Source organism: Eublepharis macularius, chromosome 2 (assembly GCF_028583425.1).
Source record: "Eublepharis macularius isolate TG4126 chromosome 2, MPM_Emac_v1.0, whole genome shotgun sequence".
Taxonomy (NCBI): Eukaryota; Metazoa; Chordata; class Lepidosauria; order Squamata; family Eublepharidae; genus Eublepharis; species Eublepharis macularius.
Genome location: NC_072791.1, coordinates 16,069,866 through 16,084,527, shown reverse-complemented (window position 1 = coordinate 16,084,527; position 14,662 = coordinate 16,069,866). Strand labels below are relative to the sequence as shown.

The 14,662-nt window shown below is 44.0% G+C and overlaps 1 protein-coding gene across 1 annotated transcript in view; it reads right to left on the bottom strand.

Moving 5' to 3' along the window:
• Nucleotides 1-14,662, bottom strand: part of BRF1 (BRF1 RNA polymerase III transcription initiation factor subunit) — a 294,493-nt gene that overhangs the window by 163,184 nt on the left and 116,647 nt on the right. Inside the window, exons 6-7 of the mRNA XM_054970610.1 lie at nucleotides 6,993-7,142; nucleotides 4,443-4,536 (exon numbers count right to left, since the gene is read on the bottom strand). Coding sequence (XP_054826585.1) covers nucleotides 4,443-4,536; nucleotides 6,993-7,142 — 244 coding nt within the window. The remainder of the gene's footprint in view (nucleotides 1-4,442; nucleotides 4,537-6,992; nucleotides 7,143-14,662) is intronic.

Below are 14,662 nucleotides of genomic sequence, written 5' to 3'. Positions count from 1 at the left end.
AACCAAGGCCAACCCTGCTTAGCTTCTGAGATCTGACAAGATCAAGCTCATCTGGGCTATCCAGATCAGCCCCTCCCCGCTCAAGCATAGGAAGCTTGAAAATTGTGAAAAAGTTTTGGCTGATCTATCTGCAGGTACTAATTTAAAATTGGGTCCAGTGGCACATTAAAGACCAACATTTTCCAGGATATAAGCTTTGGGGAGTCATGGCTTATTTTCTCAGATATACTTGGTGTCTGACGAAGTAAGCTTTGACTCACAGAAGCTTATACCCTGAGAAATTTTTGTTAGCCTTTAGGTGCTACTGAACTCTAATTTTGTTCGATTACTACGGAGCAACACAGCTACCCATCTGATAGTAATTTAAAATCAGTAACGGCAAATTTTAATTGGAGAGGTTTGGAGTTAAAAGCCTGTTTATTTTTGCAGGTTATTTTCACTATAGTACCTTCACTGTGAAACACAAAATATTATAGCTTTTTCTTCAAGCAATGGATTAGTAATTATCATTGATGAAAACTGCAAGATATTTTACCATTTTTTTCAGTACTAATATTTTAAATATTGAGGCTCTGCAATATGCAAATATATTTAAATTCAATTGATTAATCAATTTAAAGGCAGATGGTTAACCATCTACTTGAGTGAGGATTTCTGCTGTGTGAATCAAGCCAAATAATTTATTTGCCTCTATTAGAAAGTACCAACTAATCTCAAATGGAAACTTGTAGCGCTAGGATTTTTTTTCATAAATGAAAAACAACGTTCTAAATGAACAACCGCTATCAAGTACATCACATACCAGCAATTCATATTTTAACAAAAGAAGAAAAATTTCAGCGTGCTTGCGGAAACACTAGCGATGGAAAAACTCACCCAAAAACATTTGCAACCATTTATTTTTCTTGCACGATATTTTGGGGAGAAAAGAATGTAAAAGACATCCTTAACACTCCAGCAGTCAACCTGTTCATATTAATTTTGGGATTCCTAGCCAAGAATGATAGGAAAGGGGCATAAAGCCTTCGCCAGTTCAAACTGGGTCAATTTTGCAATGTAATAGAAACTCGTTTCGCTTGTAAAATCAAACAGAGCCAGAAGAGCGTCTCCATAATAAAACCCATAGAAAGTTGCCAGGAAAATCTTAGAAAAGGCAAGCCCCCATCACCACCACACACACACACAGTTTTGCTTAAAACAAGCCCACAGCATCTATTCAATTGAATGGAATATTGGTACGGCAATGCAATCTTAGCCTTAATATCTCACAATGGCACTTAGTTTTGGAATGGCTGTCCTGATCCAGCGATCCCCTGCTGGTACGGAGACTTAAAAGCACATGTAGAACTGCTTCTGATGGAGGAAGGTATTCCCATTGGCCTGAATGGACAAGGAAGCTTCACTTGGGGAAAAAGTTTCAGATAGGTAGCTGAGCTGGTCTGCGGCAGAACATCCGGATTTGAGTTCAACGGCACCTTAGAGACCCACAGGAAAAATCCTGTATCTGACAAAGGGAGCTTTGAGTCTCGAAAGATTCTACCCTGAAAATCTTGTTGGTCTCTAAGGTACCACTGGACTCAGATCCAGGGGGGGGAAGGTTGCCCTTTCAAACGCTGTGCTGAAATGAATGGGGAAGCTCGCATTCTTAAGAACGCTGCCTGCGGGCTCCAGAAGGAAGCAGCCCACGTCCCGCGGCTTTTTTCTACCCTGGTAACGTTTTTGGCAGACGCAGTTGTGACTCGGTTGTGAGTGGTTCAGCACAAACCAAGTTTGGGGGCCAATGGAACTCAAGCTTTAGGACGGGGTCACTGCTCAGCAATACAGCATCTACTTTACTATTTTAGTTATTTATACCCTGCTTTTCTCCCTAACAGGGATCCAAAGCAGCTAACAAACTTCCTTCTCCCCTCCTCTGTTTTATCCTCAAAGCAACCCCGTGCAGCAAGTCAGGCTGACAGACAGTGACCAGCCCAAGGGTACAGCGAGCTCCCATGGGAAAGTGGGGATTTGAACTCAGGTTTCCAAAATCATAGGCTGACACTCTAACCACTAAACTGCTTTGCATGCAGAAGATCTCAGATTTAACCCTTGGCCTCTCCAGTTAAACAGGGATCTCCGCCAGAGATCCTGGAGAGCCCACTGCCAGTCAGAGCAGATAATCCTGACCTTGATGGACCAAGAGCTCTGACTCCGTATAAGGCAGCGTCCGGTGTGTATGAGTTGTTTGCAAAATACACGTCACAGAAATGTCTACCAAAATAAACAAGAGTCTTGTGGTACCTTGAAGACTAACAGTGCTTTATTCCAGGATAAGCTTTTCTGATCTAAGTGGGTTCTAGGTCCTCATGTGCTTACACTGCAATCCGTTTTTGCCGATGTCACCAGACCCCTGCTTATTTCTGCTGCAGCGGAATAACATGGCGAGTCCCAGCTGACTCATGGCAACTCGAATGCAAGGGACGTTCGGAAGACATTTGCCATTAGCTACCTCTGTACAGAGACCCTGGATTTCCTTGGTGGTCTCCCATCCAAGTACTAACCAGGACAGACTCTGCTTAGCTTCCAAGATCTGATGAAGCTGGGTTGGCCTGGGCCATCCAGATCAGGGCGACATAACTCCCTCACGAATTAAATAAATAAAGCCAACTTTGGGATGGGGAACCCCGCAAAACAAAATACGCTGTCAGATGCACCAAAGCTTAAACTGGGGACCTCCCGATTAAGATTCTCGTGGCCCCGATCATGGCCAAGTAAAGTGCTTGGGATTGCCCAGGCCCACAACTTTCTCATGCACAGAAGGGAGGGTGGGTGTGCGCTGCTGGCCCCAGCAACCAGCAGGCAGCTTGAGTTGTTGTGCCTGGAAACCTGCCTGTCTGCTCTTGTCAGGTCAACGGAACAGAACCTTCTCTCCCTGAGGCCCTTGAGGCTCCCAGTTCCAAATCTAGCACCGATCCCAGCAACTGGTCTTGGAGACTCCGGGCCAAACAACACAAACTTAGAATTTGTTTTGGATGATTTTCTTCCCCCACCCACACTCATACTGCATTGTTTGTTTGATGTATTATATTGCCTTTATTTCAATGTTCTCCAAATTGCATAAACCAAATTTATAGGATGTACGATGCTTATGTTTATTGCATTTTTTACAGATCTGTAGGCTGTTTTCAGGACCTTCATCAGGGGGAATCTTACAGATTTTTTAAATTCCATTCCTGTGTTTAGTTCCGTTCCCATATTTAGTTCTGATTCCCCACGATGAAGCTGCACACGAAATGAACAGAGATTTTACAGTAATTAAAGATTCCCTTCCTTTGCATCAATTGTCTCTTCATCTTCATTTTGCCTTGGTACACTTCCCCTTTTTCTTCATTCCGCTCTGAGTATCAGCAAGAACAGCAGGTGATAAATGAATAAAAGAAACTTTCCAATTCTAGTTTCAGGTAGGTGGCTGGCTGTAGCAATAGAACAACATTCTAGTCCAGTAACACCTTATAGACCAACAACATTTTCCAGGATATACGTTTTTGTGAATCAAAGCTCACTTCATCAGCTACAAATGATAAAGGAGGTCCATCAGTCCTCATTACAGATGCTAATTCTCTGCATTTCCCAACTCTATACATATTGTCGAAGGCTTTCACGGCCGGAGAACGATGGTTGTTGTGGGTTTTCCGGGCTGTATTGCCGTGGTCTTGGCATTGTAGTTCCTGACGTTTCGCCAGCAGCTGTGGCTGGCATCTTCAGAGGTGTAGCACCACAAGATAGAGATCTCTCGTGACACTGAGAGATCTCTATCTTTTGGTGCTACACCTCTGAAGATGCCAGCCACAGCTGCTGGCGAAACGTCAGGAACTACAATGCCAAGACCACGGCAATACAGCCCGGAAAACCCACAACAACCATCTATACATATTTCCCCAACTTTAATAAAGCTGATTGTTGTTTTGTATTGTCCTTCTGCATCTTGACTCCAACAGGTCCTTCTTTGTAACATCTCTCCCAAGTTAAGGGCTGTTGGATCTTCATTCTCACTTGTATCTGATGAAGTGAACTTTGATTTACGAAAGCTTATACCCTCGAAATTTGTATTGGTCTTTAAGGTGCTACTGGGTGGTGGGACAGTATGGCATAGCCCGATCTCACCAGAACCTGGAAGCTAAGCAGAGTTGGTACTTGAATGGGAGACCACCAAGGAAAATTCTGCAGAGGAAGGCAATGGCAAACCACTGATAGTCCTGGCATAAGATGCCATTCACAGCCACTGTCATGCAGCTACAGCAATGTCTTATGCAAAATGCGCCGCGATTCTGCTTGCCAAAGGAATCCTTTCTGGAACGAGGACAGAATCATCCTCCAAGCAGCAAGTGGTAAAGCTCTGTGTTGCTCTGAGTCATTAGTGGGAGTTGGGGGCGGGGGGGGGAGAGATCTGGAACCTGACCTACCTTTTTCTTAATGTAGACTCACCGACTTTAACCACCCGGATGACTTCTTTAACAGTGCGCCGGAAATCGTGCATCCTTGCAGCAACTAGTAGAGCTGAACAGAGAAAGGTCTACATCAAAAGGCAGTTCAGATGAAAAAGGCCAGGGAAAGATAGTGAGTCATAAAGTACCATCTGAAATTCTAATCCTCGTATTAATTTTAAAATATTTATATTTAGCTCTAGGCTTGAATACAGAACGATGAAACCGAGATTTTGTTTAAAAGTTACTTTGTAGTTAAATTAAGCCATCTGGAAAAGATGTTCCACAAACCAACATTTATTGTATTGCGATGCAGGTTTTCAGACTATTGCCTCCAAAGTGGCTCACATCAACAGACAGAGACAAGCTACTAGGGAGTAGGAAATTCCCCGAGGGGACTGCTCCTCGAGAGCCAACATGGTCTAGTGGCTATAGCATTGGAACGAGATCAGAGAGACACAGGTTCAAATCCCCAATCTGTCACAGAAATCTGCTGGGTGACCTTGGGACAGTCACTCATTCTTAGCCTAACCTCCCTCACAGGGTTGTCGTAAATGAATAAATAATGCTACCGCTGATTGACAGCCATTTCCAGGCAGGTTCCTGGGGGTGGATCCCAAAAGCACCAATAAGTGATGTAGCTCCCTGCCCACTTGTGAGGACTACCCTCCTTGTCAGAGACGGAGAATGGCCAGCAGACGAGCATAATCTGAAGCACCGCCTTCAAAACGGCCTGGGAGAAGGGCCCAAGTGAGAGCGCCCTTGACTCCCCACTTCAAGCTGCGCAGATCTGGCGAGAGTAGGAGGAATTGGGTGCTCACAACTCCCTTACCCCTCTCCATCTGTGGGTGGCATCCCTGGACCAAAAAGACAAGGAAAGAAGGGAGGTATGTCCACTGGGGCTCGGCCCATCTTCCCTGATGGCTACATCCATGCAGGAACGCCAATTAGTCCTCTGGCTAGTTGCAAAGGCCAAGATGTCCATCCCATCAACTTCTGCAATCCCTCTTCTGCAGCTGTCAGTGATGGAAGAGTTGTATTTGCTGGAAGGGGGGCAGCTATGCAAGACACTTGCCCCTCCCCAATAATTGCAATCAGGATACTTAACCTAGCATGAAATCCGTGCTGAAGCTAAACAGCTATGGAGCCCTGGGGCTATAAAGAAGAAGGTAGACTTGACTGTCGCCAAAACAGGGGAAAGGTTTAGCTCCCATCTGAACAGGCGTTCCTAGATTTACCCCTTTAGTTTTCCCATGCGGGAGTACGGCCATTGTATATGTTTGGCCTTATTTCCTCATTTATATAACCTGTGATCTCTACCTGTCTCGGCAAAAAATGTTTCAGTCAAGATTGAGTATTTTTTTAAAAAACAAAACTATAGATCAAAGTTTAAAGAACCTTCCTTTTTTTAAAAAAAGAACTAAACTTGGCTAATGTGAGAGGTACTAAGCATGTTTTAATTCAATACCTCCAATCCAGGACCTACTGGGACCAGCAAGGCAAACATTCCCCCCCGTTTGCCATATGCAGCTCCTGGATTTTTTCCTTACCCATTTTTGTGTAACGTACATGTAGACCTGAGACTTTAAAAAAAAAAATCTCCTGCTAGTACGATTATATTTTCCCAGGTATTTTCCCAACTCTTCTCCCTCCCAAGAGAAAAAAAAATGCTGCAACTCCAGGGCTTCTATTTAGTATCCTGCTGCCAGCTGGGTAACGGCTTTTTAAAAAATGATTAGACAGTCCCACAGAAAATGAGACTATCGATTGCGATGAACCACAGTAGCTAAATGAAAACTACATGTTCAGAGGCAGGATACCTCTGAATACTCACTAATGGGAATAGTCAAAATTGTAAAGATTATTTATTATTTACTTCATTTATACCCCACTTTTCTGCTCCATGGGGACCCGAAGTGGCATAAAAAAATTCTCCCCTCTTCCATGTTATCCTCACAACAACCCTGGTAGGTAGGTTAGGGTAAGAGTGTTTGACGGGCCCACGGTCATCTGGCATGTTTCCATGGTAGAATGAGGATTCGAACCTGCATACCCAAGCGTGTGAGCTTTCCAAAGCAAACTCCTGGCCTCTTTTGGAAACAGAATGCTGGACGTGAGTGACCCTGTGCGATTCAGCACAACTCTTCTTAAAACTGATACAATCGCTCAACTCTGCGTTCTACAGAACTCCCTAATGTGTTGCGTTTGGGAAACTCGTGCTTTGTGCTTCTGGGGATTCTGAGGCACGGATTCACCTGCTAGAAACTAGTATCTGTGTTACCTGGGCACAACGCCAGAGACTGAACTACACTAACCTCAGAACCAACCCACTTTCAGGTTGATATTTTAAAATTCTCCATACACAGATTTAGCTCAAAGGCATGAAATTCTAACAGCCAGCGCATGCAGTCCATTCTCATTTGCAAAACAGAACATAAAAACAGGGACGGCATCCAAACCAGACTTTCTGCAAAACTGACAGCTGCCACACAGCGCCGGCTTGAACAGTTCGAGCCGGTTCCGTAATACCTGCTCCACAAAGGCCCGATGGCCGGCGGCCCGTGTGCATCCAGTCCCTCTTCATCTGCTGCAGCAGCCTCAGAGCTGTCATGGAGACTTCGTGATTCTTATCCCCAAACTCCAGCATATGCGCAAAACGGGGAATATATAAGCATGGGTCTGTAACAGAACAAGAGCCTGTTATATCCTTTCCTGACTTTTACCCTTCTAAAACATGCCTCTCAAAGATATTTAAGATGGGTAGCCATGTTCGTCTGTCACTAGCAGTAGAAAAGATCAAGAGTCCAGTTGCATCTGTAAGACTAACAAAATTTGCGGTAGGGTATGAGCTTTTGTGGATCACAGCTCACTTCTTCAGAAAGCTCAGACTCTACCCCAAATTTTGTTAGTCTTATAGGTGCTACTGGACTCTTGCCTTTTTTCTGTTTTAAAAAATCTTTAGAAGAAGCAGAAAATTGGGAATATATATAGGCAAGTTCTATATAGGTATATGATTTAATTAATGACAATTTGATTTAACTGATACTAGTTTATTCATTGTTTCTCTCTTATAGTATTTAGATACTGTGTTTAGAGTCATATCTTATCCAAACAATTATTGAGGACTGAAGTAGTGGCAGACTGTAGAGATATGATTTGGATGATCATATGATGTAGATCCAGAGGAGTTAGCCGTGTTAGTCTGTAGTAGCAAAAATAGAAAAGAGTCCAGTAGCACCTTTAAGACTAACCAACTTTATTGTAGCCTAAGCTTTCGAGAACCACCATTCTCGAAAATACATCTGAAGAAGAGAACTGTGATTCTCGAAAGTTTACGCTACAGTAAAGTTGATTAGTCTTAAAGGTGCTACTGGACTCTTTTCATACGATGTAGTTACATTTTTTTGTGTATATGTTTGAGTTTATTATCTGAAATAAATGAAAACTATTAATGAGGGGGAAGAAACATCATGCCATTATTACAACCTGTCTAAAGCACTTTGTGATGGCTCCCTTCTAACATGCATACCAACAGGAGCCAATGCAGGATCCTAGTATGCATAAATCAGATGTACTGAATAAATGCATCCAAGTCTTTATATAAAAAAATAAAACATGCCTCTCCACGTCACTGATAAAATGCTGATAAAACAACTATGGTTTCTTAAACTTGACATTTTTACTTAAGAGTTGCCAACTCCAGATTAGCAAAACTTCTGGAGATTTTATGGGTGGAGTTTGGGGAGGACAGGGACCTCGGCAACATATAGTGTCATAGACTCCACCCTCCAGAGCAGTCATTTTCTCCAGGGGAACTGGTCTCTGTAGCCTGGAGATCAGTCGAACTTCCTGGAGATCTCCAGGCCCCGCCTGGAGGTTAGCAGCCCTGTTCTTACTGTTTAGTGCAATCTAATAAAAAGGCTCTGCTTGAAAACCAAGGCTAAGGGCCAAACTAGGTTAACAAGGAAGATGTGCTGCTAAGTCTCCTGGCTGATTTTTTTTTCCTTAATGAAAAACAGCTGCAAGAGTTTCCTAGTCAGATTGGAGGAGCTTCTGGGGAGAAGCCGCTTAGCGCTTTCCCCTTCATGTCAGTTGCCCATTCAAAATCCCCCTCCCACAAGCTACTTTGTCAGTCACATAGTGAAAAGTCTTACCCCACAGGAGAAAAACAAGCAGGTCATTGTGGGAGCTATGCTGAACATACAATCAGCACCTAAGGCCGAAAGGGCAGAGTTAAGGACGCCTCCCTCCCTGCCATTTCTTGGTCTGATCAAGCAACCTCTCGTCGCTCGCTTTCATTCTTAAAACACACACACACACAGGAAGACTTGTTCTATTCATCTCCTGTGCATTGTCTCTTCTGACCTTTAGTTCCCCTATGCAAAGCCTTCTCTGAGGAGGTTGCAGCCGTGCTGCTAAAAATCCAGAGGGAAACAACCGCAACCCATTTCTGCCAGCTCAGAAAACTCTTCTGTCTTACAAACCAGCTCTGGGGAGAGGGCACTGAAACGTCGGCCCATCGGGTGCATCTGCGGGATGCTAATCAGCAGGGCTTTTTTTCTGGGAAAAGAGGTGGTGGAACTCAGTGGGTTGCCCTTGGAGAAAATGGTCACATGGCTGGTGGCCCCGCCCCCCTGATCTCCAAACAGAGGGGAGTTGAGATTGCCCTCTGCGCCTGTGGCAATTTAAACTCCCCTCTGTCTGGAGATCAGGGGGGCGGGGCCACCAGCCATGTGACCATTTTCAAGAGGTTCCGGAACTCCGTTCCCCTGCGTTCCAGCTGAAAAAAAGCCCTGCTAATCAGTCAGATATTTATTGGGGGGGGGGGGTTGTAAGCCTCCTGGAAGGCCACACACAGTAGAAAGGCTAAAAAATATTTTAAAATAAACATTTTCCTTCTCATTCTGTGTCAGGATAACAGGAGCCTCCACCCACCCCACAACAAAATGGGTTGGATCCAGTGCAGCAGGTTTCCACTGGCAGGAAGGATTTTCCATCAGCAGTATAGGAGCTTCTCACCTCTCCCATCTCACCGCAGCCCAAAATGCTATTGGGGGGGGGGGAGACTCTCCCCAGAACAGTGGGGGGGGGATTTGGAGGCATCCTGTGGAAGAGGGAATCAGCAAAAAAAAAAAATTCATGGAAATGTCTCATGAGATCCAACATATTTACTTGTATGTTGGACCCATAACAGCCTTAACACCACCCCTTCCCAGAAGTATGAGAAAGCCCTTGACCCCGTTCCCCAGTCCCTGCCACCAACCCCTTATTGAGGGGGCAACCCTGCAGGAGCAGACCCAACCCCATAAGCTATGATGTCATTGGATCCCCCCCTCCCATTCTTACACTGGGCGCTCTGGGTGCGCACACAGTCCAATTCCTCCCGAACGGTTTCTCAACGATGCATAAGAATACGCTATCAAAGTTACTGCAGAACACAAAGAAAGAACATGAGCTGCCGGCGGTCCTGAACTTTGATGAATACTTGCAATAATCAGGGCAGTAAAAGATATTGCCAGCATGTCTGGGGGACGGGGTGGGCAGCTTGGACCGGGAACAGAGAATGACTGGAGGCGGAAATATTCTTTTAAAGCATTTCCAGAGGGAACATTCTGACTGTGAACCTTCCCCGTTATCGGGAGACTTTCCTCATCAGGTGTTCTCTCATTGGGGGAGGGGGGTGTCAAATGTTTTTAGCAATCAACAATAGAATTTTGGACCTCACTTAGATGAAAAGATAACCTTCTTTAGAATTTTGACAGTCCAACTCATAGCTTTATAATGTGATCCTCGATCATTCCATCCACCTTTGTTTTTACACCACAAAGCCCACAATTAACGCCAGAGAGACGGAATGAATACAGAAGGTCAGTAAATTCAGAGTAAACCACTGAACACCAGTGCCCAGAGGCAATATCAGGGGATGGCCTCAACCTTTATGCCCTGTTGTCTGCCCTCCAGAATAACTGGGTGGCCACAGCGTGAGACAGTAAAGAGTCCAGTAGCACGTTTAAGACTAACCAACTTTATCGTAGCATAAGCTTTCGAGAACCGCAGTTCTCTTTGTCAGTGTGAGACAGGATGCTGGGCAAGATGGAATACTGGTCCGATCCAGCAGGCCTCTTCTTATGTAGATTAAGGGGTGAACCAAACTATGATCAGAACTCCCAGCTTTCTTTAAAATGCAGTTATCAGGTGCGCAGGGACCGCAGTTCGGATCAGGACCATGGCACACAGGCTTTTAAGCCACCTCACTTATGTCATTCTCCCAACCTGAAGTGGCCTTAGATCAAGATGGGTAGCCGTGTTAGTCTGTAGCAGCAGAAAAGGAGTCCAGTAGCACCTATAAGACTAACAAAATTTGTAGTGGGGCTTGAGCTTTCGTGAGCCACAGCTCACAAAAAGTGAAGTGCCTTGGGGGGCTGGTTGCTATGCTGGGGAAACTCACAGGTGCTGCAAATGTAGGATCACCAGCTGCAGAACCTTTAATGTCTTGTCTGGTTTGGCCCAGAGGATCAGTGACGGGGAGCCCCAAATCCATCCCCTCTCCCCAGAAAGCATCAGCCGGCCACTTCAATTGTCAGCCCACAGACAAGAGAGATGGGTAGATCTCCAGAAATCTGATGGTTGTTGTGGGTTTTCCGGGCTGTATTGCCGTGGTCTTGGCATTGTAGTTCCTGACGTTTCGCCAGCAGCTGTGGCTGGCATCTTCAGAGGTGTAGCACCAAAAGACAGAGATCTCTCAGTGTCACAGTGAGAGATCTCTGTCTTTTGGTGCTGAGAGATCTCTGTCTTTTGGTGCTACACCTCTGAAGATGCCAGCCACAGCTGCTGGCGAAACGTCAGGAACTAAAATGCCAAGACCACGGCAATACAGCCCGGAAAACCCACAACCACCATCGTTCTCCGGCCGTGAAAGCCTTCGACAATACATCTCCAGAAATCTGTTTTGAGAGAACAGGAAGAGGGCCGGGCTTTCACCCTCTGTATCCTCTAAGCATTCTGCTCCCATAAAAGAGCAGCTGACCAAGGTGGGACATTAATACCAGCATAATTAAAATTCCAAACTACATGGATTTTTTTATATTGATGGATGTTTAGTTACTTGCAAGTTCTCCTTCAAAACTCCATTTTCAATATACAGGACAATTTAAATTTATCCTTCTGCAGGTGCCACCCTGCAAATGAGCAAAATCAATGCCTGCCTGTGCACATTCATTCTCTGCTGTGGCCCCGACCTTATGGAATGGCCTGCCCGAAGAGTTCAGGGAAGCTCCTACTTTCCTGACTGTGCAAAACTGAGTAACTCAAGAGGTTTTTTTTACACAGGTCATACAGCTGTACTATAAGGAAATAGTTGAGAGATGCTCTGGTAAAAGGATAGGGACTGTAAGCTATACTACTGCGTACTGTTGCTCTAAGTACGCTCCTACTGGGCAATTTCTGTGTTGTTTAAGATGTCATGTTAAATTGCTTATGCTTTTTTTGGCATTGTTTCAGCTCTTTATCAGATTTCAGGTTTTTTTTCAAATTTCTGCAATCCATACCCTATTGTTTCCTTGATGTCTCATATTCATCATATCGACTTACACTGTATAATCCACCTTGAGTTTCACTGAAAAAGGCAGAAAATAAATAAATATGTTCTTCCGACTATATCACGCCTTTCAGTATCAGGACCATAGCTATGTAACTGCAGTATTGTAGTAATTATCTACTGAGCATTTTCCGTTCCAAATAAAAAGAATTATATAAACAATGCTCTGGATGGAGGGGGGGGATTTCTAATCAAGCAAATCATTCAAAAGCTTTGTTCTACACTTTTATGCTCTTCTGGAATGAGAGAGCGCATTTTTTCTCATTTCCTGCCAGGTAAATTGTTAAACGAACACCAAAAGGGAAAGGGCTTCCTCAAGAATACTGTACCAAGGAAATATAAAGGAAGCACGCCAAGAATTATTATATTGCCCTATGTACAATGATACACTCAAAATTACAACAATGGGTGCAATAACAATTGTTTACAATAATCGTAAGAGCAAGAAAAGTTCAATATTTACAATAATCATAGGAGCAAGAAAAGTTTCATCAAATCCTATTGAACATTCAACAGGTAAGTGGTAATCACGTTGCTGTTAATGCATAATGTCCCAAAGTCCGTGGAAGCTAATTGAAGGCATCCAGTAACGCTGAGTGGCAGGAACGCTGAGTGGCAACGAGCTTACCGGTCCCATTCGATTTGGCTCGTTTCAGGATAAAACCTTCATCAGGCCACCAACCTATAAATTATCATTAAAAGTCCATCATAGACCATGCCACAATAACAATCATAAATACAATATCCAAATGCACTAATTAATACTCACTATTTTGATTCCAACATAATCTAAACACGTGAAGTTAACCACCAGGTACAGAGTCAATGTAAAGTCCATTCAAGGGTAAGGGGGAGATCATTCTCAAGACCATAAATACTGTCATCATTAAAAAAATCAATTAAGTGCATTCACTGAACCATTTCATTAAACTCTGATCCTGAAAAGACCCACATCTATATATGGAGTCTACTTTTTTAAAGGGGAACAGGACCAAATTGGAATCCTGAAGAACTAATGTTCTCCATTGCGACTGACCCCCCCGGCACACCAATATTTTATTCATGTTAAAATTATATTGTTAGAAAGGGTATTTATCCTTTATATCCTTAAGAGAATTTTCGTCCCAAATCCAGACCAGAGAACTCCACAGTCTGCCTAATTATCCAAGTTATTTATACACTACAATGGGTGTTGAATCAAAAACATTCATTAAAAACGGAGAAAGAATTGGTCAAAGCAAGAGATAGTGACAGCTGTCAGGGGAGCCCGTCCCTATCCGATTTAAGTTATCACGGAAATCACAAGAAGACTGAATAGTCAATTTCAGTATTTAGACCCTGTGGAACCATGGTTTTTAATCTAAAAATCCATCTAATCTCTGCCTGCAAGAGGCGACGTTTATTCGCTCCCAATTTAGGTAACACCTCCAATACTGAAAATTTGAAGGTTTTGTCCCTACCATGCGTCTGCCACAGATGCTGGTGGAGTGTTGTTATCTCACTACAGTTTTTAACCCGTGAAACGTGTTCCTGGATCCGCTGACGGATCGGCCGGGTAGTGCAGCCTACATATAGGAGGGGACAGGCACATTGAAGGAGGTAAACTACATTATCAGTATTACAAGTGGAGAACCCTTTTGATTGGGCTGATTGACTAGATGACGGATAATTTATATCTCTAAGATCACAAGACAGGGCGCACACACTGCAATGTCCGCAGGGGAAATGCCCCTGCGGCAAGGATTTTTCTTCCAAAGGTATTCTAAAATCGGAATGAACTAGTAAGTCCTTTAGGTTCCTAGTGCGGCGAAATCCTATTCTTGGTGGAGACTCACATCCCGGAATCTCACGGAGGATGTGCCAGTACTTCCTAATGATTTTAGTAATCGGGCCAGATAGAGGAGAATAGTCAATGGCCCAAGAGATGCCCGTGGTTGCAGGATCCTTTTGCCTATAAGTAAGTAATTGCGGTCGGGTCAATCCATCAGCTTTTTTCATAGCACGGGAGATCACCCAATCTGGGTATCCTCGTGCTTTAAAAGCCCTTCCCATCCTGTTTGCCTCCCTATAAAAGTCAAAGTGGAATGACGCATTCCTCTTAATGCGCATGAATTGTCCCACTGGGATGTTTTTCTTTAAGACAGGGCGATGATGGGAAGTATACTGTAAATAAGCCGCCCTATCAGTCGGCTTCCTAAAGGGTTTTACCCCCAAGGAAGTGGCAGATCGCTTAAAGACAACCACATCCAAAAAAGGCACACTCTCCAAACTGCCATGGGATGTGAACCGTATATTAGGGTCTAGGCTATTAAGCCAGTTTACAAACCCCTCAACCATCGAGGCATTCTTTAATATGCAAAAGACATCATCTATAAATCTCCTTACACAAACCAGTTGTTCAAAAAAAGGGTTATTCTCAACACTATAAACATATTTTTCCTCTAATGCGGCCATAAAGAGAATCGCAATACTCGGGGCCGCGGGGCAACCCATCGCGACTCCCTTAACCTGGAGGTAAAATTGGGATTCAAATCTAAAATAATTTTTCTCCATAATAAGATCCACAAGGTCTAGAAGAAAGCTAGTGGGGGGGAATTTTGAA